The sequence below is a fragment of the Pollicipes pollicipes genome, unplaced genomic scaffold, assembly GCF_011947565.3.
Source record: "Pollicipes pollicipes isolate AB1234 unplaced genomic scaffold, Ppol_2.1 Scaffold_4002;HRSCAF=4701_pilon_pilon_pilon, whole genome shotgun sequence".
NCBI lineage: Eukaryota > Metazoa > Arthropoda > Thecostraca > Pollicipedomorpha > Pollicipedidae > Pollicipes > Pollicipes pollicipes.
In genome coordinates this window covers 39,723,004-39,750,525 of record NW_023596420.1, presented here as the reverse complement: position 1 = coordinate 39,750,525, position 27,522 = coordinate 39,723,004, and the positions used below count along the sequence as shown (strand labels likewise).

The 27,522-nt window shown below is 47.7% G+C and overlaps 2 protein-coding genes across 2 annotated transcripts; both read right to left on the bottom strand.

Annotated features, from left to right (window-relative positions):
• Window positions 1-157: 157 nt before the first annotated feature.
• On the bottom strand, window positions 158-5,319 carry LOC119094079 (sialin-like). Its single transcript, XM_037217156.1, has 6 exons — window positions 5,273-5,319; window positions 4,443-4,593; window positions 3,741-3,873; window positions 3,247-3,366; window positions 2,076-2,200; window positions 158-376 (listed from the first exon to the last, which is right to left on the bottom strand). Exons 2-6 carry the CDS (start codon window positions 4,503-4,505, stop codon window positions 203-205), a joined length of 615 nt encoding a protein of 204 aa, XP_037073051.1. The 5' UTR covers window positions 4,506-4,593; window positions 5,273-5,319; the 3' UTR covers window positions 158-202.
• LOC119094486 (putative inorganic phosphate cotransporter) lies at window positions 5,269-27,150 on the bottom strand. Its single transcript, XM_037217544.1, has 6 exons — window positions 27,071-27,150; window positions 13,211-13,383; window positions 11,952-12,052; window positions 11,199-11,328; window positions 7,128-7,305; window positions 5,269-5,405 (listed from the first exon to the last, which is right to left on the bottom strand). The coding sequence occupies exons 1-6, from the start codon at window positions 27,093-27,095 to the stop codon at window positions 5,269-5,271; spliced, it is 744 nt and encodes a 247-aa protein (XP_037073439.1). The 5' UTR covers window positions 27,096-27,150.
• Between the last annotated feature and the right edge of the window lie 372 nt (window positions 27,151-27,522).

Sequence of the window (27,522 nt, the reverse complement as noted above, 5' to 3'; positions counted from 1 at the left end):
ATACAATTACCAGCAACTAAGGAAATACTGCTATAACAATGTATTATTCTTTGCTCTTTGAATATTGTTACCAATCACCAAAATGCATATACGGGGTAACAGACGGGTACGAAAAATCATCGCTTTTGTTTGCTAGTAATGTTTCGACATTACTAGGGCGTAATGTCGAAACGCATCACTTTTCATACGCAACAGGAACAGATTAAACGGCGTCTTCCTCGACTTCTTCTTTCAGCTGAGACTTGACAGGGTCGTTCGGCTGCGTCTTGGCAAACGGCTGGATGTCCGACTTCCAGAACAAGCTCAGGTAGATGCTGCTGAAGAGGTGGAGCGCCACAGATATGGATACGAACCGCAACCATTCGTTGCGAGTGTCCTGTAAAAGGTAGTGTCTGTGATGACGGGAGGCGTACTCATGTGGTGTTCAAAATCGGTGTCAATTTATGATGGTAGCGGAGATGTTCCTGTGTATCTAAGCTTGGCCTTGTGCATAACTGGACGAATGAGGTGATAATTGAGGTTTTCTTGAATGTCTGCTTAGTCTTGAGCAATAGGCAATTCACACTGCACGATGCTAACGTGCCGGTTGCAATTCTTACTTAATGTTATGTTTGGATCCGGAATACATTTGTGAGACAAAAACTATATCGCAGTTCAATTCCAAGATGTTTTCGTTTTTGCAATCTTAATCTAAATTGCAACCATTTATCACAGCTAGTTTTTTTATTCATATTGGAAATTTTTAACCTCGAAACCATTGGTTAAGCATGCATTGTGCTACTGGCTCGATTTCTCGACCAGATGTTTAATCCTTCTTGTCATTCTGAGAACACACAACTGCTTGATTGCTGCGTTTCCGGTTTCCGGTTCCGGTAGCAAGGGCCTCCAATTAAAATGCATTCTTTTTCCATCTGGACACCCGACAAAGGAAAAATCACTCGATCGATTTTCGGTCCCGTTTTGAAATTCATCGAATACCAAAGAGTATATTTGATTTCGGTAGTAAGGACTTGGAGCACATGGAAGTTCTGAAACGGGCCAAGAAGAACAACACCCCAAGCTTGAAAGGCTCGCCCACCATAAGTGTGTACCGGCAGGTGGAGGTAGGGCTCACGGGGCTGAGAAACCGCTCTCACAACTACGCTTTTTGTGAGAACAGAAAAGACCATATGAGCACCAGGAATCAGTCGCAACATCTGTCAGATGTGACCAAGGGAACACAGCTGAGTCAACTTATTCAACAAGTTACGCTTCGTCGCTTTTAGAAATGATTGTGTGCAGAACATTTCACAACGTAGTAAAGCATCGCAAAAAGAATGGATAACTGGACAGCAAGTTTCTTTTTCAATCCCGTTGCTGGCCATCAAGTGATTTGTCATGCAGCCTCTCACGAAGCCAAACTGATTTTCGGCGTCAATTTAAAGCGGCGGTGATCGTCACATAACCAGTAACAATCCAGGAATAGATATCCCCAAGTATTCTGCTAGTTATTTTGAAAGCGCGTTTTAACCAATTTCACCCTTACGGCTTCTTCATTATGTCACAATCTGGCTTTAAGTTTAACAATATAATGAGGCTTTTCATTGTTTCCTTTTAGAATCTTACCTTATTAAAAAAACATTTTGGGGGGAGTTTCACGAGGTGGTCTACCACGTGCCAAATTATACAACCTTTGGAAGGACATAAAGTGCTAGAACGTGCGCACAGGACACCGGCACACCCACGCACATCGTCATCAAATACGCACATAACAGTTCTGAGTTTCGCTCCATGCTACACAGGGCATGCCATCCATTGACGCAAGGCGGGTGAGAGAAGTAATGACTTTCTAGCTATTTCTTTTTATGGAGTGCAGCACGTGCGTTTTAACTTACGCGAAGGACGGGGGGGGGGGGGGCAGTTGCCCCTCCGTCTGACATAGTGACGGAGCCCGCGCTCGCACCGTGGTTTCCACCGCTCGTGACGCGACAAATCACATGAGCGATGGGCGACGACAGCTCACAGAACTATCACAGGACGTGATGAGCACCGCCGGGCAAACGGGGCGGCAGCAGAATCACACCTGGCAGGCTTACCTCTGGCGTCATGGCGGCCAGCAACGGCGGGATGGCGAAGCCGGGCACGTTGCCGACGCAGGCCGCCATGGAGAAGATGGTGCCCGTGTACTGGGGCCCGATGTCGGCAGCCCCACTGAACGGTCCTGGCGGCGGAGGGCGCAGTGGCGTGACGCCGGAGGGCGCAGTGACGTGACGCTGGAGGGTGCACCGTGACGTGACGCTGGAGGGCACACCGTCACGTGACGCTGGAGGCGCGGTGCGGCGACGCGCGCCATGCCGAAACGTGGGCGCAACCACACGCCAGCTGCTACTGGGGCCTCAAACGAAATCCACTGAAACACGAGGGTCTTCAAAGCTATTTTGAATGGGAAAACAGCGACGGCATGAACCTCGCCATACGTGGCTGGGTTAGGGAGGTCGCGCGTAACCTTGTGGTAGTTACACCCATGCGCAGATGGGATAACCTGGGGGTCGCATCTGAATTGAAACTGGGTGTTTATCTGTGACATCTCCGAAGCCTCCATCCACCTGAAGTTTCAACACGTAGCGTTCGTGACTTTTGTTAACCGTTAAATTGATCTTTGACATGCTATGCAGTTGGAGCGCTGCGAGCAGAAGAACACTTGTTACACAGTCGTCACGTCACGGTCACGGTAACCAGCTGGTTCCCGCCATGTGAGAATGCGAGGTGAGTGAATGGAGAGGAGTCAGAATGAGAAGTTATCGTTACCGCGACTTGCTGACGACCGGCACGCGTTGTGACGGTCTGCCATAGTTTTTTTTTTTTGCTGACCAGTTTTTCAACGACGGCATAGAAATCTATGGATATAGTGAGAACAAAACAAACGCACCATCAAACCGGCTGGGCAAGCGTGCGACTACGTGCATCATTTATGCTGCGGCACCTCCCATGTCAAAGGTCACGGGCGAACGTGAAAGGCAAGCTCGAACGCATTGGCCCCAGCCTCGAGTCGTTGAAAACATGCATTGATATCTCTCAGAGCTCCGGCCCGTCGACCTCAGGGGTCAAGGTCGGCAGGCGCGGGGCGATCGGTCCCAATCAATTTCACGGAGGGCCTCTCATCCTCTCGCGCCCGAATCTCCCTGTTCACAGATGGCGCTAGGCGTCGGTCGCTGCCTCGGCCGACAGGTGTCGCTGCGAGCGGGTCGGGCGTGTGGTCGGCGTTACCTCCCGTGAAGACGCAGGCGGTGAGGCCGATGCCGAGCACCAGACACACGACGGCGGCCGTCCGCTGCTCGAACGGGATCAGTACCGACGCCAGCAGCAGGAACGCCGGCACGAAATTACCTGGAGAGAGGCCAGGACGGGCCGTCGGGGTCCGTTGCTCGGCGGGAACACAACTTGTCACATCCTTAATGTGAAAAGAGCTTGCACCGCTTTCCAACGGCTTTGTAAGCAGCAATTCATCAGTGCACTTTTTTATCTATATCACCTAAGGGAAATGTCAATTTGTGTTCTCGCTGATGCGTCGGTTATCGTGTATTAACGTTTACCAATCACCTATTTACACAGCTGTGCTGTCCGGTCAAAACCGGGTCACTAACGGTAAAACCACATGGAATGCATTAGCGATACACGATCTTCCATCCTTACAGTGCAAATTGAACTTGATGCTCGTGCGATATATTATCGTTTGTGGCAATTAACTGAAAAACACGTACTGAAGAAGTTAAACGATTTCCGCAGGCGTGTTTTGGATATTTTCTTCTCTACATGGAGGAAGGTGAAGAGTCTGCCGGTGAAGATGGACAGAGCAGCCAGCAGAAGGGAGGGAGCGGCTGATATAGCCCCATTCTGAAAAAAACGATTGTCTCATGCTCCACATTCCACTGACAGAATAACAGTCAACACGAATATTGCATGCATATAGAGCAACATGCATTTCCGGTGAGAAAAACCCCACGTAACTACACGACCTTCGCTCCAGCTTGAAGTCGGCATAAAACTGACGCCGTGTTAAACCCGTTAAGGGACACTGAAATTTTATGTCATTTTCAATGCTTGTTTACATATTCAAGTTTGTATTTAACAGGGATCAACATTTTGTGGACACTTACATATTGCGACAATCAAAGGTACCTTTTACAAAAAGAACAAGCAAACAGCATGCGAGATGGCTATGCCGAATACACAAAGGCGCTATATATATATATATATATATATATATATATATATATATATATATATATATACATATATATATATACATATATGCATATGTATAATGATATTGAAGTTGGCGGCTCATTCGCAAGGGTAGCATACATACAGCGCAGATACGTATATTTTGGGAGCATAGATATATCACAAAAAATGTGCACAGACGATTGGTGGACTGAGTGCTGTAAAACGGCATGTCTTACGCTGGAGAGGTCAAATTTCATGAAGGTCTCCATGAAGCGAGGGCATGGCGATTGTCGAGGCATAGTAGTTCCACAAGCCGATAAAGAACGCTATGGCCACATTCCACACTTGGAAGTTTGTGAAGATCTTGACAAACGGGACGGCGGTGACCTGGAAAAATGAACATCAGCGGTTATTCAGTCCCCAAGAGTGGCTTGCCTCATTTTAACTGTGCTCTTCGATGAAAACATCTGCGTATCAGTTTCTGGCATCTTGCAAAGCTAACTGACCCGACATTGCAAAATGGATCGAAGAGGCTGCGACACCCATGGCCACCAAGCGCTGAAGAAAAATAAAGCCGATCATTACAAAACTGTTCATCACAAAAGTTCTAACTGGGCCATTTCATGCGCTTCCAGGAGGAATGATGTGCCAGCATTACCCACTCCACCCATTTACAATAAGGTCACTATGAGACAATCGTTTGAATCGTTGATGTGAAAGTCCCGGGCACGCACGAGTAGCAAACGCGCTCGTGCTATTTTTGCATTGCATACCCTAACGGACGTGTAAAGTTAGCTGCTTAACTGTTACATCATCCAGGTTTCCACGAGATGCTTCTTTGCTTTGTAAGGCATTGCGAGCCCATCATGGTCGTCATTCACAACCCATCGCAACTTTGAGATGATCATTAACATTTCATTAATGCAGCCATGATCACTGCATTCAAAAGAACATGCCCATGCTCATGAGAAATGACACACCTCATCGACCGTGAACAAAACGTGGTCGTAACCAACTTTCGCTCCCACCCGTGAAGATGGCGAGCATCCAGAGTGAGCTACTTTACCTTTTTGGTCTCCCCTGCGGCTGCCTGACAGCGCTGGAAGCTCTCCTTCTCCTCTCCGCGGAGCCACCGCTCTTCCAGGGGATCGTTTTGATCAGGAACGCCGATAACACCATCCACGCCATTGATATGATGCCTGTGGGATGCATGATTGGAACAGTGGAAAATCTGTTCGACGTACTATGCTGGCCCAGTGTCTCTCACTGTGCAGCATTTGAGATGTCGGTGGAAAAATGCAACATGAGGATGTGTACGAATACCGACAAAAATATCCTAAAGACGCACGGGGAATAATCGCTGACCTACGTAGACGACGTAGACGTACGTGTTAATAATAGCCCTCTTGAAGATCAAGATCATGGAACTGAGGATTGAGGGCGTGGAACCTGATTCGAGATAAAACTATGAATAGTTTCTGACACATGACTAGCACATGATATGCAGATTCGCGCTGTCTCCATGCGCGTCTGGCCTGATGCGTGAAAAAAAAAACGTTATCTGGTTCCTAATTGTGGTGTCGCTTTTCGCGTCTGGGTCGCTGGGAGGCTGCTTCGATCAGCGGGAATCGCCCGTATGGTTGAGGCCCTCCTTAAACGGCGGGCGGCTGGGCAACGGAAGTCACGTGATCCCGAAGTGGGGTCGGCTGAAGGTTCCAGAATAATAGGTCACGTCGGGGTCGGGCAACTACCACGCGGTCATTCTGACCTGGGGGCGGGGCGGGTGGTTGGTGCCTGTGTGGCTGGTGCCTGTGTGGCTAAAGCCCGTGTGGCTGGTGCCTGTGTGGCTAAAGCCTGTGGTGCCTGTGTGGCTAAAGCCTGTGTGGCTGGTGCCTGTGCGGCGTTTAACTTGCATTGATAGACTCAGGCGGGGACGATTATTTGGAGACTATACTTTAATACAGGTATTGAGCAGACGAAACTGCAGCTGAACTATAGAAGACGCCACACTGACGAGCTGGATTACCCTTTCTTTATGTGGGGGCGTGGATTTGCCTTCCAAACCGCGAGAGCTGGCCCTATGGAACTTAACGAGGATTCCTAGAAATGACTTCACATAACCTGCCGGGTTTTCAGCTCCTTGTGCTGTCCAGAGGCGACTGCACAAACGATTTTGAAGGCATGTCGGGAGTTGCACCGGGTGAGGATGCGACTTTTGGCAGATATATCGGGAGAACTGAACAAGCATTGGTTTTGTGCTTGGTTGCTAAGGAAATATGATTTCAGTGTGCATATATATATATATATATATATATATATATATATATATATATATACACAAACATATATATATATATATATGTATATATATATATGCATATGTATTTACATATATACACATCTAAATGTATACATACATATATATATATATATATATATATATATATATATATATATATATATATATATACATATATATATATATATATATATATATATAGATCTCACGCGAGGGTTTGATCCGATCCCATGTTCTACCTCGATCATCAATGCTCTTCAAAAATGACACCGGGGCCGACTTAGCTTCATAATGGCCATGTGAGCCCAGGATATTTTGAAAAATCAGAGGGCTTTACTGACCCCGCATATAATTCAAGCCGATTTTACCGCATGACAACGCATACATTCATCCATGGCCCATAAACCAAGCTGTCCACCGGGTGGAGACCTGTCTGCGCCCGGTACCTGGAAAAGTTGCATACAGCGCCACTGTGACACCTGAAATTCTTAACTCAAGGCCTCGGGCATTGCGTTCATTTGTCACCAGTCTGTGCCCTCTCTAACCTGACACTGATCATCTAACCTGACACTGACCATGCTCTGAGACGCCTGTAACATTACCATGGCGCCGGCCGTCTGACCTGACACGTAGAAGACGCCGGGCCAGCTCCAGCTGGACTGGCAGAGGGCGCTGCCCAGTGGGAAGCTGACCGCCGTGCCGAGGTAGAAGCCGGACCACGCGATGGCGAACACGCTGGTGTACTCGCCGGGCAGCGACCAGAGCCGTGACAGCGCCGGCACCGACGGGATGATCAGACACTGGCGGGGAGGCGGCCGGCCGGCGGAGCAACGGGCGGGTCAAGCTCACGGAGAGATCAGTGGGGAGGGGTAGAGCGCAAGGCGTGCGGGCAAGAGAGCTGGTCCTGACCCCAGCAGGACTCTGACTCGGGCTTTCACGTTTAAGTACTCACACTCGGATCAAGCGATGCATGCAGCAGATTAATCTTGCAACGGTAGTGTGAGGGCCCAGTGCATCGATTCTAACAACTTCGCACGCATTCAACAAAACGGTAAACTCAACTTCGGATTTTAAGTGGAAGCGCCAGGACTCGGGCTCGAGCCCTAACCAAAACGTTTCAGGAGCCCGCGATTCAGACTAGGTTGAGAAGCTCATTTCGATGTCAACTGTAATGGAATGATGCCTTTTAACGGAAAGAACGGGATACAAGTAAGTTCGGCACCGAGGATACCGTGGGCCATACGCGCAGCCAATAGGCTGCGCTGGTTTGTGCTAGCCAGGGTTAATAAGGTTAGTTTCAGTTGGGTTTGGTTAGGTTTGCCTGAAATGAGCCACTTTTGGGTCAAGTGGCGCGACGCTTCAGGTGGGTTGAGCCCATCAAAGATATTTGTTGAGTAAAACTTGAAGAAAGCTGGTGCATCCTCTTCGCGTCTTTGTTTTAGCAATGGTTAAGGACATTTTTTAGCAAAAGGTGCAGAAAGCTAATTCGCCCTTTTCGCATCCTTGTTTTCAGAAATGGGCTTTCATTGTATCATTTAGTACTTATGCACGTCACTGGAACTCCCATCCGGAATAGAAGCGAGCACCAAGTGATACCTCCATGTTAGGAGCATTTCGATATGGTTATGCCTAAAACGCCATCGTAGCAGACAAAACAGAACCAAGCTTTTTGGCATCCCGTTGACATGGACCGCTAAGTTTTAAAAAGTCTATGGGTATCACCTACAATTTGATAACTTCGGGTTCGGTTACGGTAAAGTTCAAGTGAAGTTAGGTCACATGTACATTCACAATGTCAAATCGTTCAAGCTTGGTGGTCTCCACGAAGGCTATAAAAACACGAAGGTAGAACCAAGGTTACAGAAACAATATATATATATATATATATATATATATATCCAGCCATATAGTTTCTGTAGCCATATATATGGTATACGAAGAACGCTCCTGCCTCCACAAATGTAGAGACCATGGTTTTGGGAGCAGCCGCGAATTCGGGCATTATAGGCGTGCTGAAAATAGTCAGAAGTCATGCCGGCACAAAATTAAACCCAGTTCAAATGGCAGTGCACCCCAGAATATACATCGTAGTAGTGTGATGTCGGCTCTGGTCTGTGTTGCGCCATATTCTACAATCCTAAAATGCAAAAGAGATAATTGTAAGCGTGTTCACGCGTACATTTTGGGAGGCCGTATCGGCAAGCACATTTTACGCATAAATGTTGCTATCCAAAACGAATGGTTTTCATGTAATGGCTCATCATTTGTTTACAGCCAATGTGATGTGCGGCAATGCAAATTACCGTTTTGTCAACAAGATCTGCACATGGGGAAAAGGAGCGTGGCATGAAGAATATTCAGGAAACAAGAATGCAGGAATGCGCATGCTTCCAGTGTCGGTCAACCTGTGCTGATGCATGTTGCAAATAAAGCGCCGAGGCGAACAAAAATTAGGAGTTGCAATATCGACGCCAAGTGCGTGGGCTCAGAACGGGAGGGTGGGCGTGTAATTGCACGACATGTCGGCATATAAATCCAATCAAGCTCGTATGTACGTTCACAAAGTTGCTGGTGCACGCAAACCGTAACAAATTTCCAATGCTGCATTTAGCATGCCAAGTGGTCTCTTGAAATACAGCTGAAGTAAGAGCATTCAGTGTCTGAAAAAATAATCGCCACACATGTAGGTGAAATATAGCACGATCTGTTCATCTTCTCTTGGCGTCGTTCTTTTGCCAGCGGTGTGCCGATTTTCTCTTCCAAATTTTGAAAGCTTCTAGCGCATGCGGACTGTTAAAGGCGGAAATCTACCTAATGCTGTGCTAGCATTACGATGTTTTCACAATGTTCCAGCGCAAGACAAATCGGAACAGTTGTATTGTTTGGAATGCTGGTGATTTTTTAGGGTAAATCATTTATCTTTTAAATCAGCACCCACGAGCAAGGACTATTCAAGTCGATATCGACCAATAATAGATCGGCTTAACATTGTGAAGAATGCGATGGCTTATGATGGCATAATACGGCCAAGGAATACTAGGCCGTAAGAAGTCACTTGTTTCAGAAGTACCTGATCATGGTTTGTAGTCTGAATCATTGCCTCCTTTGGCTCACTTGAAATATGAAATGCAACGTTTGATATTGCTGCTAAATGTGTACTCGGATTTATCCTTACATATTCATTCTGGTTTCTGATTCCCACCGAGACTGAATTAGTTCAAGACTGAGTCATTCGGAGCATGCTCTTGCCACTTTGTTGTTGCGGGCTGCAATAGGTAAGCATATTCAGTTAAAACCACTCAACTTTAAGCAGCTTGACCTTACTTACAGGTCTTAGGTCACCGTGGATGCAGCATATATGTATCTGTTGCATGGCTTGATACGGAGTCGGAGACATGTTGGCGCCCAGCTCAAAACGTGACGCCTCAGGCAACTTGTCCATCGCGTTCGTGGTGGTGCACTGCGCAGGTGCTCTCACGCGGGGGGGGGGGCGGGGGGGGGCTCGCACCAACATCAGTGAGAAGACAGCAGCTCTGTCAAAGGGTTGGCGGGCAGAAAGGGTAGCTGGCCAGTGGTAGCTCTTGCTAGCGTCGATACCAATAGGCTTCCACTTCGGGATCGAAGAGCAGCTCCTGCAGGCCATCGGCGGTCGGAAGCGACAGAAACGGAGCCGCGTCCCAGGGCTAGGGGCTCTCGCCACGTGGGGTGAGCCGGACGGCCACGTCGTCCGACGCCATGTAACTAGCGCCAGGAACATGAAACCAGGTGGGCGACGTCCCATGGCGCATGGACACCCGCAGCAGCTGCGCGGACACGGGCACCCGCAGCAGCTGCGGGTGTCCATGTCCGCGGCTACGGGCCGAGCTGCTTGGCCCGAAGCCGCGGACATGCTTGGCGGCTCCGGGATTACGACGCCGTTGACGAGCGGGACGACGCCCATTTGTGGGTGCAAATCCAGGTAGGTCTGGAGCCAGCAGCAACCCACCCCGGGCCACACATGGCCGTTACTGAAAAAGTAACGGCCACACATGACCGTTACTTTTTCGTTATGCTGAAGACACCTACCGGAGCGCAGCCCCTGGAAACAGCTCTGCACCTGACAATCTATAATAAAACTAACTCTTTCTTGTTTCATCTCGTGGGAAACTGAAATTCCTTCCCGAGAGCAGAGGTTTTGGGCTGCAAATTCTTGAGAAGGGAGAAGAGAATTCTTCCGAATAGCCGATTTCTTAGGACTCCACCTAGAGGCAAACTCACGATCGGAGAACGTTTTCACTCAAAAGGGCAAACTCAGGACTCCGACATAAACTCAAGACACCACAACGCAGATTAGAACCCAGGTTATTGGACTCGGACTCGTAAATGACAACGAGACAGAGCCATTCCTACCGGCGGCCGGCTTTGCTTGGCATTTAGTTCTCGGACTGTACCTCTTCTAGCGTTTCCAAGAAAATAACAAGCTCAAGCCTTGAACTTTGTGTCGCCCTATTCTTTGCACGCCCTGGCGACCCGAAATTTTACGCCGAACAGTATATCGCAGCTACCATGATATACGCAACTTGACAATGGCATTCCAACGACGTACGGAAAGGTCACCGGCTGAGTTAATTCCAACACGCTTCTTCGTGACGCCGCTTCCAAGTACAGGACGGGTGGGTGTGCCGGAAAAGCCGCGGTCGCCCCAGCTGCTTACATTTGTGGCGCCGAGCACGGCCCGAGCGGCGATCAGCAGGCCGCCGTGCAGCCGGGTGAGGACGGGTATCACAAGGCAGGTTACTCCCGCCACCAGCATTCCAATCTGCAGCATGTACTGCGCGCCGAACCTGAAAACGTGCCCGAGTCTGTGTTACCTGGAGCTGTGCGGTTCGTGACGTCGTCGCGCTGCTGCACACGTGCTTCACTGACAGGGGTATTAGCAAGGTGCAGCGTAGTTTCTCAGTTTATTTTTAGCTAACGTAATGTAATGAGAAGATAAATAGCACAAAAACATGAGCTCAAAGTGAGTTTAGGCAGGGGCGGCAGGGGCACAGCCATAATTTTTGTTAGGGGGGGGGGGGCAAGGGGAGGGACTCACTGAGAACATACTACACTGACTTCTTACTTCCTGTCAGGAATCTAGCTCTGAAGCCGCCCGGCCGCCTTCCTCCCTTCCCCCTAGACTGCGTCTCTCAGCTTTTGTGCCGCCATTTCGCAAACCAAGCCTGCTATACCTATCTCCTTGTCTGAGCGAAGCTGACGTTTCCACACTGAGGCCATGTTTAAGGCAAAGTATTCCGGACTTGGGCCGTTTGAAGGCAACAGGCACCAGGATTAATATCGTCCCTCGCGGTGGCGTATCTGGACAGCATAACCGCAGATATTGGTGTCTAGTTCGAATGCCCTCTGAGACAAGGCCATCGGGTGAAAGTACTCTCACTACCAGGGCGATGCGGCTGATAGGGCTCACCTGTCCACCAGCCAGCCACCGGGCACAAGAAAAACGACGAACGCGTAGAAATAGGCGGACACGATCCAGCCCTGATACGATATGCTCCAGTCAAACTCGCCCTGTAAGGCATGGTAAACGTGACGTCAGACGTTCAACGACAACCGCTGTTCTCTATGATGCCAATCAACATCAATCAAGCATTGTTTCGCTCCACTGGAAATGAAGTGAGACGTTCATAGATGTCATAAAATGCCAACGTGCCGAAGCCAAAAACTAAATTGAACGATTCGGTAGAATGATCATGTTGTATTGCAGCATGATCATGGCCATAGCCCATTCGTGCATGGCCCAAAACCATTCTGTACCGGCTCTCCCAAGTGTTGGCAGAGCACGCCTGCGCGGCCTGGATCTGCATATCTAGCAGCTCAGGAAATGCCTCGCGCCGAGGCCACGCAATGCGCATAGGTAATTAACGCGCAGATCAGCGCCTGTCTCGAGGTCGCCGCACAGTGAACTCTCACGCACCGAGCCTCGTCCTTCTGTCGATGCAGTACGGACCGAAATCCTAACCCATTGGCAGGGTATGATTTCCAGTAGTGCACTCTTGGGGTTGATTCGACATGGTGACAGAGCTGTTCACCGACAAAGTCAGGAGGTAGTGTAAATACTCATGTGGCGTGGTGCCCCAATGGGATTTCCAGGTGAGCAACATGCAACTCTTGCAAAATGCTCAAACAGCTATTGCAAAGATGATTTTATCAACTACTCAGCACTCTCGTCAGTTATTGCAACACGTCGGCATTCGTGCACCAAACGTGTCTGGTACGCGACAGAACAGAAGGACGAAATGATACTCGAAAATCAGACCGTCAAGCATCGCATTGAAATGTTTTCAGTTAAAAGCATTTGCTCTAGTGCGAGAAAGGCTTTTGCCAGGAAACAATTCAGACAGTCAGGCCGTCCCCCAACAGAATGCGTCTCCTGCGACGAACAGATAAAATAAATCAGTTCAGGAATGATAATTCCACACGTCTAAACTAAATACAACCATGCGGTGACAATAAACGTGAGGCGTTTTGCCCATGCTCCTCTTTGTTTTATACATCACGTCCTAACAATCCAACTCGCACCGCTTTGCATGTGCCCCTGTTCGTTATCGGGAGCTCAGTCATTAGTGTTTATACTGAATCATTAGCTAAAATGCAGACCAAAGTGCGGGTGAAGTAACGGTGGGATTAGCTGCGAAGCCGAATCTCGTCTGCCCATGGTCTACCTACAGGCTTTGACTTCACATCTGTGCCGGTCAAGTTGCTGGTGTTGGTGCTGTCCGTTGGATCGCCCACCATACAGAGGAAGGCGGTACCAATGTTGAAGCGGATCATCAGCGAGATCAGCATGGCCAGCTGCAACATCACAGCAGTGACGAAGCGGAGCGATGGAAAGAAGCGAGCTGTGAATAGAAAGAAAAGACAAAGGCAGCTGGTTAATGGCACATTTGTGTTTTATCCCTTACATGCTAGAAAATCACGGTAGCGTTGCTTTCATTACGACGATGCTATTGTCTATGTCGTCGTGACCGAGGAATGAAAACATATATTTCTGCTGCTTTGGATTTGTTGCGAAAGAATATTCTGGAATTTTGGGGATTAATTATTCTGCTCATTCCAGAAATGATAGGAAAACAAATTATTTTATACAGACAAGGTTTTCCCATAAGCCTGACTCTTTCGGACTGGCACATTCAATGAAACATTTTTAGCTGAGAAACGGCGTTGGTTTGCAACAGAATCACAAAATTATTGCTGAAATGCGCTTCCAGCCTGTCCCCGACAGGCATACTGGGCAACCCATTCACCAGTAAGTTATTGCGAATAACTCTAACGGGAAGTGTTTGGACACGGTCTATGTAACACATACAACAACAGCAACAACAACATAGGGTGTGTATGAGCAACGGTGGGCCCAGACGGGGTTGCAGCGCCCTGAGACGAGCATTGAGAAGTTGGAATGCACATCCTGCAGCACATCCATGCACTATGATGTGCATAGAATTCACACCGCGTTGCCAGGGTTGATGCAGGGTCGACCTGCCCTTATCGGGGTGGTAAGCGGTAACCCCCAGGAGGCGTGAGTGCAGCGCACGCCATTTCAGGTCAAGACAGTGTTTTTCTGTAAGAATGGGCGATTTCTGGCATGTTTTGCAACTTCTGACAGTCAAAGAATTGTGGTCCATATCTCTGCCTGGAAATAGTCTTGGGGGATACAATAGGGTAGTCAGGGCATTATTTCCTGCACACCTTTTTCATCTAGCCCACCAAACATTATGAATCTGCCAGTTAACCAACGCCTAGAAAGATGATGGCCCAGCAACAGTGAAATCATTGCACCTGTCTTCCTCACATAACCTTATTTTCAAATTTCACTCAATGTAGATACTGCAGTACGAAAGATAAATGGCAATCATTGCCCACTTATAAATTTGATGCACACATAACGCATACAATTATTTATTTACATAGAAATATTTATTTCACAAAAGGCATTCCTATGAAATATTCAAGCCGTAGACTACATCGGATATGGCCGGGTGATGAGGCTAGAAAACGTGGTTTATTAGGCACATATAGATATATTATAGCACGATCTTGACCACCCTTACTTCGTATTCATCTTTTGCCAGCGGTGGGCCAATTTCCTTGTCCAAGTTTTGAAAAGTTCTGGCCTATTCAGACTACTATGAGGTTAAATCACCTAATGCAGCACTACCATTTTGATATATTCATTGTACTACAGCGGAAGACAAATTGCAAGAGGTATGATATTTGATACATACGATATAAAGGGTTCTAGCCAGTTATTGGGGTCAAACTATTTTATTTGGAATCAGCACCCAGAATCAGGGAATATTCAATCTGAAGTCAACCAATAATAAACCAGCTGAACATTCTTGTAAAGACGATGGGTTATGATGGTCTAGTGTTGTCAATGCATACTAGGCATAATAAGCCACACTTATTTGGAAACTAACTCATCCCGCTTCGCAATCTTAATCATAACCTCACTTCGCTCACTCGAAATACGAAATATAATGTTTAACATCGCCGCTAAATTTGCATTCGGATTTGTCCTGACAGATCTGCTATCAGCAGAAACGTGCTCTCATCCTTGCTTTCTGGTTCCCACTTTCCCTCATCAAAACAATGCCCTAAGACCCTGGATTTGGCTGGTTCTTTCATAATCACTGCTCTCTGGCTCCTGGACTCCATTGATTATTTTGTTAACTCGGGTCCCTGGCTCCGGGTTCTCAATATTTTTTTTTCTTAACTCAGCTTGCAGCTTCTCAGCTGCAATTGGTTTCTTACAAACACCACATCCTCGTTGATAATTTCCATCAATTTACTAAAAATCCGTTTGATCCCGACTCCTGTTTGTCATGGGCTCATTCGTAAAAAAACAGCCCGGGTTACCGTTGACAACGTTCTGCCATTTCAGTTACGTATGAAATCAAGGATGTCTTGCATATGTTATTCAACATTTAGATGTGCACAGTGTAAAAACATGGGCACATCAAGTGCGTACGTTCTGGTTTCTAACAGCACTTCCAGATGAGATCACCGTTCTAAAGTTGCTTTTGACTTAAGGTCACACCTTGGTTGTTGCAGGATCGCCTTTATATTTCCAGGCTGACTCTGGGTTCTTACAGGATCTCTGGCCATATTCTTGGCTAAGCATTTGCTTTTGCCGCATTCGTCGGCAAAATTCCAGCTGGGCCTTGTTTTTTGTTGTACCACTCTGCATACTTAACGCCGGGTCTTGGTTCTTAACGGCTCTGTGGGCTTAGTTTTGAGCTTTATTCTTTGTTTTTTGGTCCGCAAACTCAAATCAGTCGTGGACACTTGTTCTTGCTGGATCTCCGAATTGATTCCAAACTGGTTCCGTTTTTCTCGTTCCGGTGCCAGGAACTAGAAACGTCCTAAGCATGTATTTTTGCCAATATGCGTGATAATCAAGAAAAACATAAATGTTGTTCCGTTCACATCTGGCGTTCGTACACGCGATTTCCAGATACACCTAGCGATTGTCAGTTGGCTCACTTAACGTTGTGCAAGGTAAGATAACGCTTCCAAACAATGACGCATTCAGGAGCATATTAACTAAATATAGAAACTGTGTTATTTAGAGCAACCCTTTTTATTTAAAAAAAAACATACCAGTAGCTATAAGTGAGCTTATTTCATCATATCTGATGCTTGCTTGAGTATCTTCCAATGCGGAACATTTCTTTTGCTAAAGACAGCAACCCGGGCGGACCGAGCTTGCGAGCACGGGCGTTCAGCAATGCTGGCAAACATAAGGTGCTCCTTTAAAGGCAGTGCTCCACATTGTGTGGTGTTTTGAACAGAAATAGTCATCTTCAAGATCGTTCGGTGCAGTTCACAGCCCCGCATTTCTTATAATCTAAAACCCTCTAGCTTCTAAGCATACGTGCATGGAGATGCGCAGACTTTTTCGTGCAGACTATTTCAAAGTTTCCCATCCATACATGACGGCGCTGGTATGTAGGATTTCCAGATATAAAGGCCGCCAATTGGCATCCAACCAATGTTGCGCAAGCGCGCAAGATTTTAACACAAAAAATAAATTCGTCCTAATTGACACCAAAACACGACTTGGAATGTAATTGCTTAAGAATAGCGATAGTCCGACCACGTGAATATCAGTAAGCGCCTTAAACTCACGCATGAATATGCAAGAGCGCCACGAGAAATGGCCCAAAACACAAGCGTCTGACGCGTTTTGGTTCAGCACACAACCAACACTGCCGCGGATGACCTTTCAGAGAATTGAAAAACTACAAGCGGGTGCCGTCACACAAACGTTCGATGACACAGTCAAACAAAGACGTATTAAGGAGCATATTTGCTAAGTACAGAAGTGTTGTCGCGTAGAGTGGTCTTTTCCTATACCTAGATGCCTTTTATACTTATACCTTTACCGTTTCCTGGAGTTTTTTCCTATACCATTGGTAAATAGTTATAAGTGAGCTAATCCCATGTCTTCGAACCTCAGTTAGCCGGAACAGGCTCTTGCCACTTAAACGTTGTTGATTGCAATAGGAAATAGCATTCAGTTAAGCTTATTTCATTTTATAGGGCTTAAACCAACTTACTACCCTCGGATCACTATGAGTGCAATATTTGTATTGTACTGTATTGTACCGCATTGAACCTAACCGGTCGATGCAGTATGGCCTTTCAGGATAAGCGTCATCATGTACGAAGTGTAAAAACAACAGACCAGGATAAAAGACGAATGCATCAAGGATAAAATAGTAACAATAGCCGTGGAAACGATCCACAGGCACCTATGCACATGGAAAGTAAAATTGTTGGTAGAGTTTCTCAAAATCCCATGCAGTCAAGCTCACAGCGAACGGCTTTCAGGCCCTCAGTGCCCTCATCGACGCACAAACGCGGACAGTGTCGGACGCTCAGTGACGGTCGGAGGCATCTGGTACCACGAGGCGGCACCACGATAGCGGAACCCCTGCTCTGTGGTCGAGAGTTTGCACCTCGGCAGCTCCAGAGCTCCCTCCGGGCACCGTACTAAGAAGTTTTGTTTAGCCGCCATATTCTCATTTTCCTTTTCATTCCCCACCCAAAGGCGTCATATTTGCCCACGATGTCGACCAATCCACAAACAGTACGAAGACTGCTTGGATACGCAAGAAACATATTTCATTGGATTCTTGTTACTTTGGCCCCGTACATTTTTATGGCTCTTGATGCGCAGTAATGTTATGATCACGCGTAGCAACGGCGCCGGGGTCGCGGTTGCTGCGTGTTTGAGGCGCCCGGTTGTTCGCTATCGTAGATATTTAAGTTCCAAGGTAAGAGTTTAGATGACCTGTTTAGCGATTAATTACAATACGTTCTGCCTTAAAAGCGGCGATTGGTGTACAATGGTCTTCTTTAACAAGAGTAACAGCATACAACAATGTTTACCGTGACTAGTACATTATATTGTAGTATTCAGCAGTGCTCCTTTTTCTTGAAGTACTGCCGTTTTGACAGAAGCTGGCTATTTTAATCAGTCTGCTTGTGAATTTATCAAAGAAGTGTACAAATATCAGTGATAGGAAGTGATGCGTAGGCTTACTAACTGAAGCCATCATAACACAAAATTTCTGCATCCAGTCAGAAAAAATATTGTTTCGCTGGATACTTACAAGACATCTGTGCTTGGATCTCTCACATTGGAATGTGAAACCCTGGCCAGTCGTAATCACACTGAATTTTCAAATTATTGGTGTGTAAATAGATTTTCGGCATATATTTACCTGAAACTACCTTGGTGATATCATGATTCCTTGACACATTGGCTCTCTTACCACTGGAGTTGATGGCACCTGTGTGCTGAACTATGAGCTCTTGGATTTAGAGGGAATGTGCTGAAATTGTTCCCATGATGTCACTGCTTTGCTGTACATAATCTACTTTTACCCCAGACATGTCAAATGTCATGTGCGTTTTGTGCAATCTGGGTTTATATTGATGTCATCTGTTACATTTAAATAGTTTTCTCTCACAAATAACTAGCTGAATACATGTGCAACAAGATAGAACATGACATGACTACTCTCCAACATTATGGCTACAAGGTTACGGCTACAGGGGATACAGATGGCTTTGCCAAAAAATCTTGATGACCACAACCGAGCATGGAGTTAGAAATACATGTCCCAGAAGCATCAGTGTAGTAGTACATCTCGCTACTACATCCTAGCACCGGATGCCCCGTGTATGGAAAGGGTTGCAAAAATATGACAGTTAGGATGAAAGGTTTTGAAGTTCTGGGTCGTGTGTAAGGTTTCAAGGCGATTTGCTACAGGACATCAGCACTCTGGTCATTGTTCCACCGTCCGTGTGCCTCACATAAGCTGCACTACGTTTTGCAAAGAATGCTTGCAGCAGGTGTTTATGACAAGTCAAAGCATGTTGACAAACCATGGGAGACTTAAATGTTTCCAGGACACTAAAATTAGAAGAATGGCATAGCTTACAAACGGATCACGCTGAAATAGTTGGTCAGACACCAAGTCAGCCATGATAAAGTCAGTTGCCTCTGTAGATTGCACATAATTTTGGGAGGACACACATTACATTCTTCCAATGAAATTAGCCGATTTTCAGGGGATAATTGAACTGTTCTTTCTTGGCAGGACGACGTGATACACCATCTGGATGGTTTGCCAGCCTGAGGGCGGAGGCCAGTCTCGCCATAGAGCCGACGCCGGGACCGTCCAGGAAGGCCGCCGAGACGCCAGCCCTTCAGCCCTTCACGGAGAACCCAAGGGACCGAGTCGTCGACGACAGCGATGGCGATGACTGTGGATCCCCCGTCACGTTAGACAGTTTGACCTGTCCGCGCCTGCGGTGGTCCGCAGCGTCATGAACGGCAAGTTGAGGTCATGGAACGGCAAGTTGGGTAGTTAAACATGTAAGACACCATAACAATGTTCTCACGCGGACTGTTTTCTCTCACTTCAGTGTTATGGTCTTTGCATGTTCATCAGACGCCTTGTCGTGGAAATATCCCGGCCACTCGGTAAATGCCTATAGCTACAAGCTTAGGCTTAGTGGGGCTTTACTATCTGAGGCCTTTCCAGTCGTTCCAAATACAGAGCTTGAGGTGATGGCACGCATTTAAGTCTAAATGTGCTTTGGGAAGTGTGCAAGATATCTGGTGTGTGCATGTATTGAAGAATAGAGGTGGTGCGCACTGCAACCTATAATGTGTGCCTTGAGGCACCTGGCCGCCCCCTGCATGCCTGTACTGGGTGCCGGTCCGGCTCGGGCTGCCGCTGTGCGTAGGGCTGGAATGGAATCCGATTTAACGTTGCGTAGTCTTCGTCTTCGTTGTGGCTATGGAAGCGGGGGTGGCTTGATACGATGATGTGTGACGATGGTGTGTTGTATTTGATGGTATTACGATGACCACTGTGTTCGCCTGCGGACGAGAAACTGCACGCTGTGCTTGGTGCAGTCTCCTTTTTGGCTGCACAAATCACTTGGACAGCTTGTGGATGTTGTTTTATTGTGTCTGTGAGAAGTCCTTTGGACGGAATGTGCTATGTCTGGTTTAGGCGGAATGCGTCTAAACTGTCGTCGCTTCATGTCTGCTAAGGTGTGTCCTGTCCGATCTGAGTACACTTGCATGGCATGCTGAAGCTGATGATCTCGTTCATATCACCGTCCACGATTTGTAGGTCTTCGAGTGTTTAGCGGGGATTATTGTACGAGAAGCATTGTACCATTGTCATGAGAAGTCAATGACGTCCGGTACAGTGAACCATCTCATTTAAAGGCTACGCCATTAAAAGAGTACAGCAGACGGGGTTCCAAGAAATGATAGGAGGTGTCAGTTGACGTAGAGCGAGACCTGTCTGCCCCAATCCGGATTCCTGTGCTTTTCTCGTGGGATCATCCGGGGTTCCGGTTCTACGTTGTTCTTTTTACAAGTTACGACGTAGAATAAAATAGCAATGTAGGCATCTGTATAATTAACATGCTTAAGTCCCGTTGCTTTCAGAACGGATATTCAGGAACGTGCGCAATGACTAATAATTTTTAATGGTTCTAGATTCCCATCAGAGCTCTAGCTTTGCCAAATTTGCTGAGGGGAGCATTGAGCATAGGATTGACCAGCCTGGGGTACGGTAAACATGAGGTTTGAATATACTAAATGAACGCGACTGAGTCTGGGTCTGGGTATAAATGCCCGTTCCCTCCATTGTTACATGCCCATCCTCTCCTTATGTGGGCACCTTAGGTACATTTATAGGAGTAAATTTCGGTTCCTATGCCTTTATGCTTTCCTTTGGTATCTGAGGACTGAGTGGCAAAGGAGTTCAGAGATCGGAAACTGAGATCAAAGATATTGCATCGTCCAACATTCTCCAAGGAGGACTGCATTTCGCGGGATTTTCATCAGCATGACGTGCTATTTTGAAGGGATCCACGTCTTTACGGCAAACTAAGGTGGAAGTGGGAGAAACAGAAGGGGGCGGGGCGTAAGATCGTTCGCTCAGCTGCGATTTGTCCGCGGCCCGAGAAGTCGAGGCCTTCAACGAAATGCAATCTTAAGCCCCTGGACCACGTGGCGATCTTCTGACCACTGGACGGCTCTGTTGGCGTCCAAATTACTTACAAAAGAGGATGCATAGAAATGCAAGAAAGAAGCAAACGCAAAATCTTTGGGGAAGTTTCGTTGCATTTCCATCGCTTTCTTTCAATGTATGCTCGACAATGTAGGTTTTAATGGCCTCAGCTTTCCTGCTCCAAAACCTTGTTTCTCGTTGTTCTTGAAAGCTAGTTGTTGAGCCACAGCGAATACAAACGTATATATAAAATGGCGATAAGGAATATATTTCTCTTCACCTCTGATGTTTGGTAAAATAAAACATTTTGCCAGAACATCAATAGCTGGGCCATTTCGGTCAGCACTATTTCTAACACCGCTGACAACGGTTTCTAAGATGTGCACGTACGAAAAAATATATGCGGCCCGCTCAGCGCCAACACCAGTCCAGAGATGCCTCCACCCAGTCCCGAGCACCGTGGCCGACCCAGACGCGAGGGGCGTCACGAGCGAGAGGTTAGCGCCTTCGGCTCCCACGTGCGGGCCCGGGCTCGAACCTCGGTTGCACCACAGCCCCTGAGCGGCAATATGGCCCACGCGGTGGTTGGCGCTCCGTAAAAGGTTGCGCGACAACGTGCGAAAGGGTTTCTCCAAAACAGGTGCGGTCGCGGCCATTGAACACCGTATGGTGCTGCAGTTGCGCACCGTAAGGTGCAGCGTATGCCCATTCCATGGCTTCGGCATTGTTTGTTGAAAGGGACAAGTGTGCAAATGCTGAACTTCGCTATAGCTATACCGATGTTGTACTATGCAGCGCTCTCATGCGGAGAGAGGAGACGCGGAGAGAATAGTGGTTACAAAGCACTGATAACTGCCCTCAGCGCTCGGATAATGAGAGGCGTTACCAGCTCGAATGACTTCGCAAAAACTCAGAAGGCTTAGGGAAGAATTGCAGGTATACCGGAGCACAAGGTAATGTCATCAGCCAAAGGTTGATCAGATACGGCATTGCAGACAATAATGGCCTAGTTGCATCAGCCAGCATGACGTAGGATGGTATGCGAATACAGGAAATAAACCATGACATTTGCGGGCGTCTCGTGTAAGGCTTGGGATGACTTGCACTCTGCACTCGCCAAAAACAGTCCAACGTCAGCATCCGTCCCTGTTCCGAGAATGATACCGCTTCGGCTCCAAGCTGTCATCAGTCGTTGGATGGGGGAGGGCTGTATCAGCACTGCTCAGCCGTGTTCCAAACATATCAGCAGTCATGAACTGCTCAGGGTGAAGTTTATTTATACAATTAGCGTGAAGATGTTCTGTCTCGTTTGATCCATCTGAGCTTTACTGGAAGCACCAATCGGCGTTGGCAACAAAATGTGGAATGCATCTCGCAAAACAGTTTCTGAATCGTAACAAAATATATTTTTTAACGGGCGAATCACCAGACACCTACCGATTTAACGTTTTGCAACATGAAACTAAATACAATGTGCTTTGTGTTGCAACACTTTTGGAGAAAGCCCATTTAGAAATCACGGGATCTGCATCATCTTAGCGCTCTTCAAATCCATATCGATCAGAGCCAGTGGTTTAGGAACACGATGGAACAGGGAAGCGGCACGGCAACCCGCCTTTGCGAAATTAAACACCAGTAGTCTTTCTCACAAAGGCAGTTTTTTTGTACATTTGTATTGTAGTTTGTAAATTTGTGTGTGTAGTTGTAAAAATGTGTTTCATAAAGCAGAAACCTACGAACAGCAACTACAACTTACAAAGCCACAAAACCACACACAAAAAGTGACGAATCTCTCGAGAATTTCTACAACCTTACCTTGGTATGTTTGATAAATGCCAGCTAGCTGATTTTCCAGCCGCGGTGCATTTGTAAGATTACAAGCACAAAGTACAACTACAAATCAACGATGGCCTGCCCCGTTGTAGAATGGGTGATCGTAAGCTTAAGGCAATGCCAGTAGGGAAAATGGATTGTGGACGCAAAGCTCGCAGAAGGCTTGCAAGAATCCTCCGGGGCAAAATAAACAAGTAATCAGAGGAAGCCGAATGACAAACACGCTCGCAGAACACAACGCTCAGCGGAAACAACCCAGTTATGGTGTTGATGGATTTAATCATCTGTAACTCCGCGTATGGCCCGTGCAACCAAGCGTGCAGCAAATTGATTCCTTTGCGCTATTACCCATCACCATAAGTGACCTTGGCAGCCGCACCGATCCGATCGAAATCCTGCGTTGTCATGTACTCGCGCGTTGACGGGGTGGGGGAGGGGGGGGGGAGGAGTGAGGTACTGATCGAAGGTGATCATTTTCCGTGAGCAGGCCTACTGGCATCTAATGTCACTGCCAGGATGAAATAGCTGTACTAATAGATTATGAAATGCCTCAATTTGAAGTGTAGTTTCTACTCATGCAAGCGACGGCAGGTACACTCATCCTATCAAACTGCGGGCAAGCGACGACATTCACGTTGACGCCAAACAGGGACAGCTATCGCCGGGTGTGAACGATGCATGAATCCCATGCCCGTGAGTAGAATATAAGTGTCTATCATGGTAACAGAACACTGTATTATGCTGCTTCACTAAGTCACCGTTTCGCTGGTTGCCATGACAGCTGCCATTATTATGTGTGTTTACTTCTGCTTAAGACTGTGAGACGCACGGTGAATACAGTGACAAATATACTTGATTGCTGACATTGGGGAACCTAATGTTCTGTTCCTTGACACTTCCGATACATTTGTTTTCAAACCGCGGTATTTATGATGATCCATAGCATAATTATTTTTTTTGCGCTCGTCGGACATTGGCAATGTCAGCTGGCGGGTGAAACACTGGAGGGGGGGGGGGCATCATTGGATTTACTATTGGTGGAATCCCGTGCGACTCAGCACAGGAAATGACGTCACTGGTGCCCTGTGTCATTGGCCCCCGCACGCTGCTCTCTCCATCGCCGTGGCGTAGCGGAAACGTAGGGTAGATGCAACATTGAAAGTGGATAGGAGGCAAGGCAATTAATAGCCCTTCAAACTTGGATTAGAAGTATCAGGTAAAGTCGTGCTGGTTCGTTAGTGTCTCTATTATCCCTGCAAGCAGGGCGTCACTTTTTCTAAGTGATCGGGAATAAACTCAGGACCCAGATGAAATGCATATTTTGTGATAGGGTAAGCCATTTTCCGCATCTCCCCCAAAAAACAACAAATTATCCAGCGACATTATGCCCTTGTGAGGAATTGTGAGCCTAACTTCGCCCTAAATAATTTTTACCGGCTCTTAGGCCACTATTTTAATGTACGGTAGTTTTTTCAGGTTAGTGACACGGAATAGTCCTTTGTTTTAGTAGAACGGTCATCAGCCGCAGGTCATGTCTGAAGAATGTCTCTGTGGTACTTATATTTCCCGGATATTTTGTAGCATTGGGGTCAAGATATTTGTGAAGGGGGAGGGGCAACCAAATGTGGTAGACGGGTGTCAAACGAGGGCCCTCACAAACTCACCAAGGGAACGAATCGACTCTGGCCTACAAGATCGTAGTCTTCAAACCCTGCCGTCGCTGCTGTTGGATTGTTTGGGAGGAGCACAGACAAGGGGCGTTCCATTCTGCCACAGGTCTTCATCTTTACCTCAGCGCTCTCATATAATCAAAATTGGCGTGATGCGTTCTCACTGAGGCATGCTCGCACCCTCTTAAGAAAATATCGATTGCACCCCTGCTGTTGGTACGAATTAATGGCAAGTGGGTGCGGAGGCTAGCTAAGCACAGGTGAAAAAGAGCCCACTTTATCTTATCATGTTGCCACAGCGCCTGACAAGGGATCCTGTATCAGCAAGGGAATCCGAGTCGGCAGTGGGCCCGCTTGCTAGAAAGGAGCAGTGACGGGACCTGGAATGTCAGCAGGCCTCTTACATTGTTGGGGCCCCCGACAATAAAGGGAGATGGGAAATAGGGCAATAATAGGGCCCGCATTGATTGACACCATGGAATGGTTATGTGGCGGACAGTAGTAACCCCATAACCTACAAATGGCCTTGCTCCGTTTTGCCCAGAGGCCTGATTTTGTTAACAGCGATCCCTGTGTCACTCAGTAGATCCCCTGTACCTGCAAGAAATTATTGTGCGTCACTGAAAGCCTCTACCGCGAGTCGCACTAACTGCTCCCGTCAGAGGATGGCCGGCGTCATAGACCAGTGTTTCTTCAGAGGGCCTCTGAATCGATCATGAGGCCCGGCGACCGTGTCACCAGAATGTCGCACCATAAGTATTCTGTGGCCCCCCGTGCTTCACTGACGACGCCGCCTGAACGGAACAAGCATGTGTTGTCAGTGTTCATTTCATGGACCATTCGTTAACACGCCCGTCGGAATAAGTGGATAAAAACAGACACGGAAGAAAAGGAAACTTTGGTGCCCGCTGAAAACTTAGGAGCACCAGGGGCCTTCCATAAAGCACTGTGTCACTCCTGCTCCACCAGGATTCTGGGTGCGACCTTGGGCACGTGCACATGGGTGACACAGAAATCGGCGCCGGAAGGAGCGGTGACAGCGAGAACGGCGAGCCCGACTGCGTGAGCCTGACTGCATGCATTGGCAACAGAGTCTCGCTCAATATGGGCGATGTAATTTAGGTTAGGTTTACCGAATTCGCACCGAACTAATCGTTTGCTAGCGCAACGTGTTTTTAGGGACGGAAGGAAGAAAGGGTGGCTTTTCCCAGCAAATTTGGCTTACAATGCAGCTGTGACCAACGGAAATGCAAATATCCAGATCGTAATCTGCATCGTGCGGGGCTGCGCGCTGCTCTCGCTGTGTCAAGACTCCAGTGACGTCACGTCAACGTTGGGCGTATGGGGTGCTAAAAAGCTGGTCAGGCGTACTTCTTATGCGTCCTTGGCAAGGCCGGTGATTGGCAGCGACAAATTACACACAGCGCAGAGTTTTGCATTTGCAATTCTACAACCCGCGCTAATTTTATGAAACAGTTGTAAGTTGTAGTTCGCAAATTCTAAATTACAACTTACAAACACAAACTATTTGTGACAACTCTTCGTGAGAAAGGCTACAGCTGTATGGCTATGCCCAGCAAAATAGAAAACGGCCCTACATTGAGAACATGCTTTTAATAACTTTCTTTTAAAGGAACACGTTTTTATGTCACACCCTAAAATTCGACAATCGCTGTTTGTCAGCACAAGGGGCGCGGCGAAGGGAGTGACCGGGCTAGGGAGAGGCGCCCCCCCCCCCCCCCTAGGGCCAGGATATTCCATTTTTTACCATAGAGGGCAACCGACATGAAGTTGAAAATCAATGTGGTGCGTACTCATCGAGGTCTGGGGCTTTGCTTTAAAGGGAGTGTTCCACATTTTGTGCGGGTTTTGAACTGAAAGAGCCATCTTAAAGATCACTCGGTTCAGTTTACAGCCGTGCCCTCCTTAAAACGTAACATCTTCTAGGTTCTGAGATGCACGTCCGCGACGATGTGCGGACTTTTTTTCGGGGAGACTATTTTAAAGTCACTCAGGCATCCCTGACGCCACAATAACACCATTCAAACCTTACCATGCTATGACCACGCGGCAATCAAGGCCAATACAGATAAAATTGTCACGTCGTTCATACCTGGCGTTCCTGTGCACGGTTTCCAGATATAACGACCGCCACCTGGCTGTAAATCAATGTTGTGCAAGGTGTGATGACGTAATCAAGCAATGACGTATTGAGAAGCATATTTGCTAAACAGAGATATTGTGTTGTCTCGAAGAGCCCCTTTCGCTCAAAAAGTATACCAGTAGTCAAAGTGAGTGTATTTTATTATATCTCATGCTTGCGTCAACATCATAAAATGTGGAGCATTCCCTTTCAAGGAAACCTTGGCCGCCAGCCGTATCTTTTGGCCACGTTGGTTCTCCTTGTTTGCCAACTACTTCATCCAACCACCAATACCACAAGCCACTGACATTTTGGCTGCACGCAAACTCACCTGCTTTTTGTTCCGTGCTTTCCATTTTCGCGAACAGAGAGCGGCTCCGTGCCCTGCGCCGGCAATCCCGCACACTTCGGAACGCGCCAACACGCGACCACCACTGCCGGCAGACACTGCGACACTCTGCCACGCGACCACCACTGCCGGCAGACACTGCGACACTGCCACGCGACCACCACTTCCGGCAGACACCGCGACACACCGCCGCGCCACCGCAGAAACACGGACACACCTGCTGTCCGCGCCGTTCCGCTCAGACCCTATGCCGGCCCCCGCTAAGCTGTCGTCTGTCTGTCTGTGTGGTGCGCACGCCCCGCGCCGCTCGAGGCGCCTGGAAGGCCCCGCCCACCGCACCTCATGTCTTACAAGGTCCCGGAGCCGGACCTCGACCCGCGGTGTCAGAGACCGGCCCTGGCGGGAAGTGTTCTATATGGGATGGTTATCGGAGA

Excerpts from the sequence above, each read along its gene's own strand:
- LOC119094079 (XM_037217156.1), bottom strand. The coding sequence starts at position 4,505 with ATGCCTCGACAATCGCCATGCCCTCGCTTCATGGAGACCTTCATGAAA. Across the intron at positions 3,874-4,442 it reads TGAAATTTGACCTCTCCAGC|AATGGGGCTATATCAGCCGC; the intron begins GTAAGACATGCC and ends CGTTTTTTTCAG. Across the intron at positions 377-2,075 it reads TGGCCGCCATGACGCCAGAG|GACACTCGCAACGAATGGTT; the intron begins GTAAGCCTGCCA and ends TACCTTTTACAG.
- LOC119094486 (XM_037217544.1), bottom strand. The coding sequence starts at position 27,095 with ATGGAAAGCACGGAACAAAAAGCAG. Across the intron at positions 13,384-27,070 it reads AAGCACGGAACAAAAAGCAG|CTCGCTTCTTTCCATCGCTC; the intron begins GTGAGTTTGCGT and ends TTCTATTCACAG. Across the intron at positions 7,306-11,198 it reads CCGTGCTCGGCGCCACAAAT|TGTCTGATCATCCCGTCGGT; the intron begins GTAAGCAGCTGG and ends CCTCCCCGCCAG.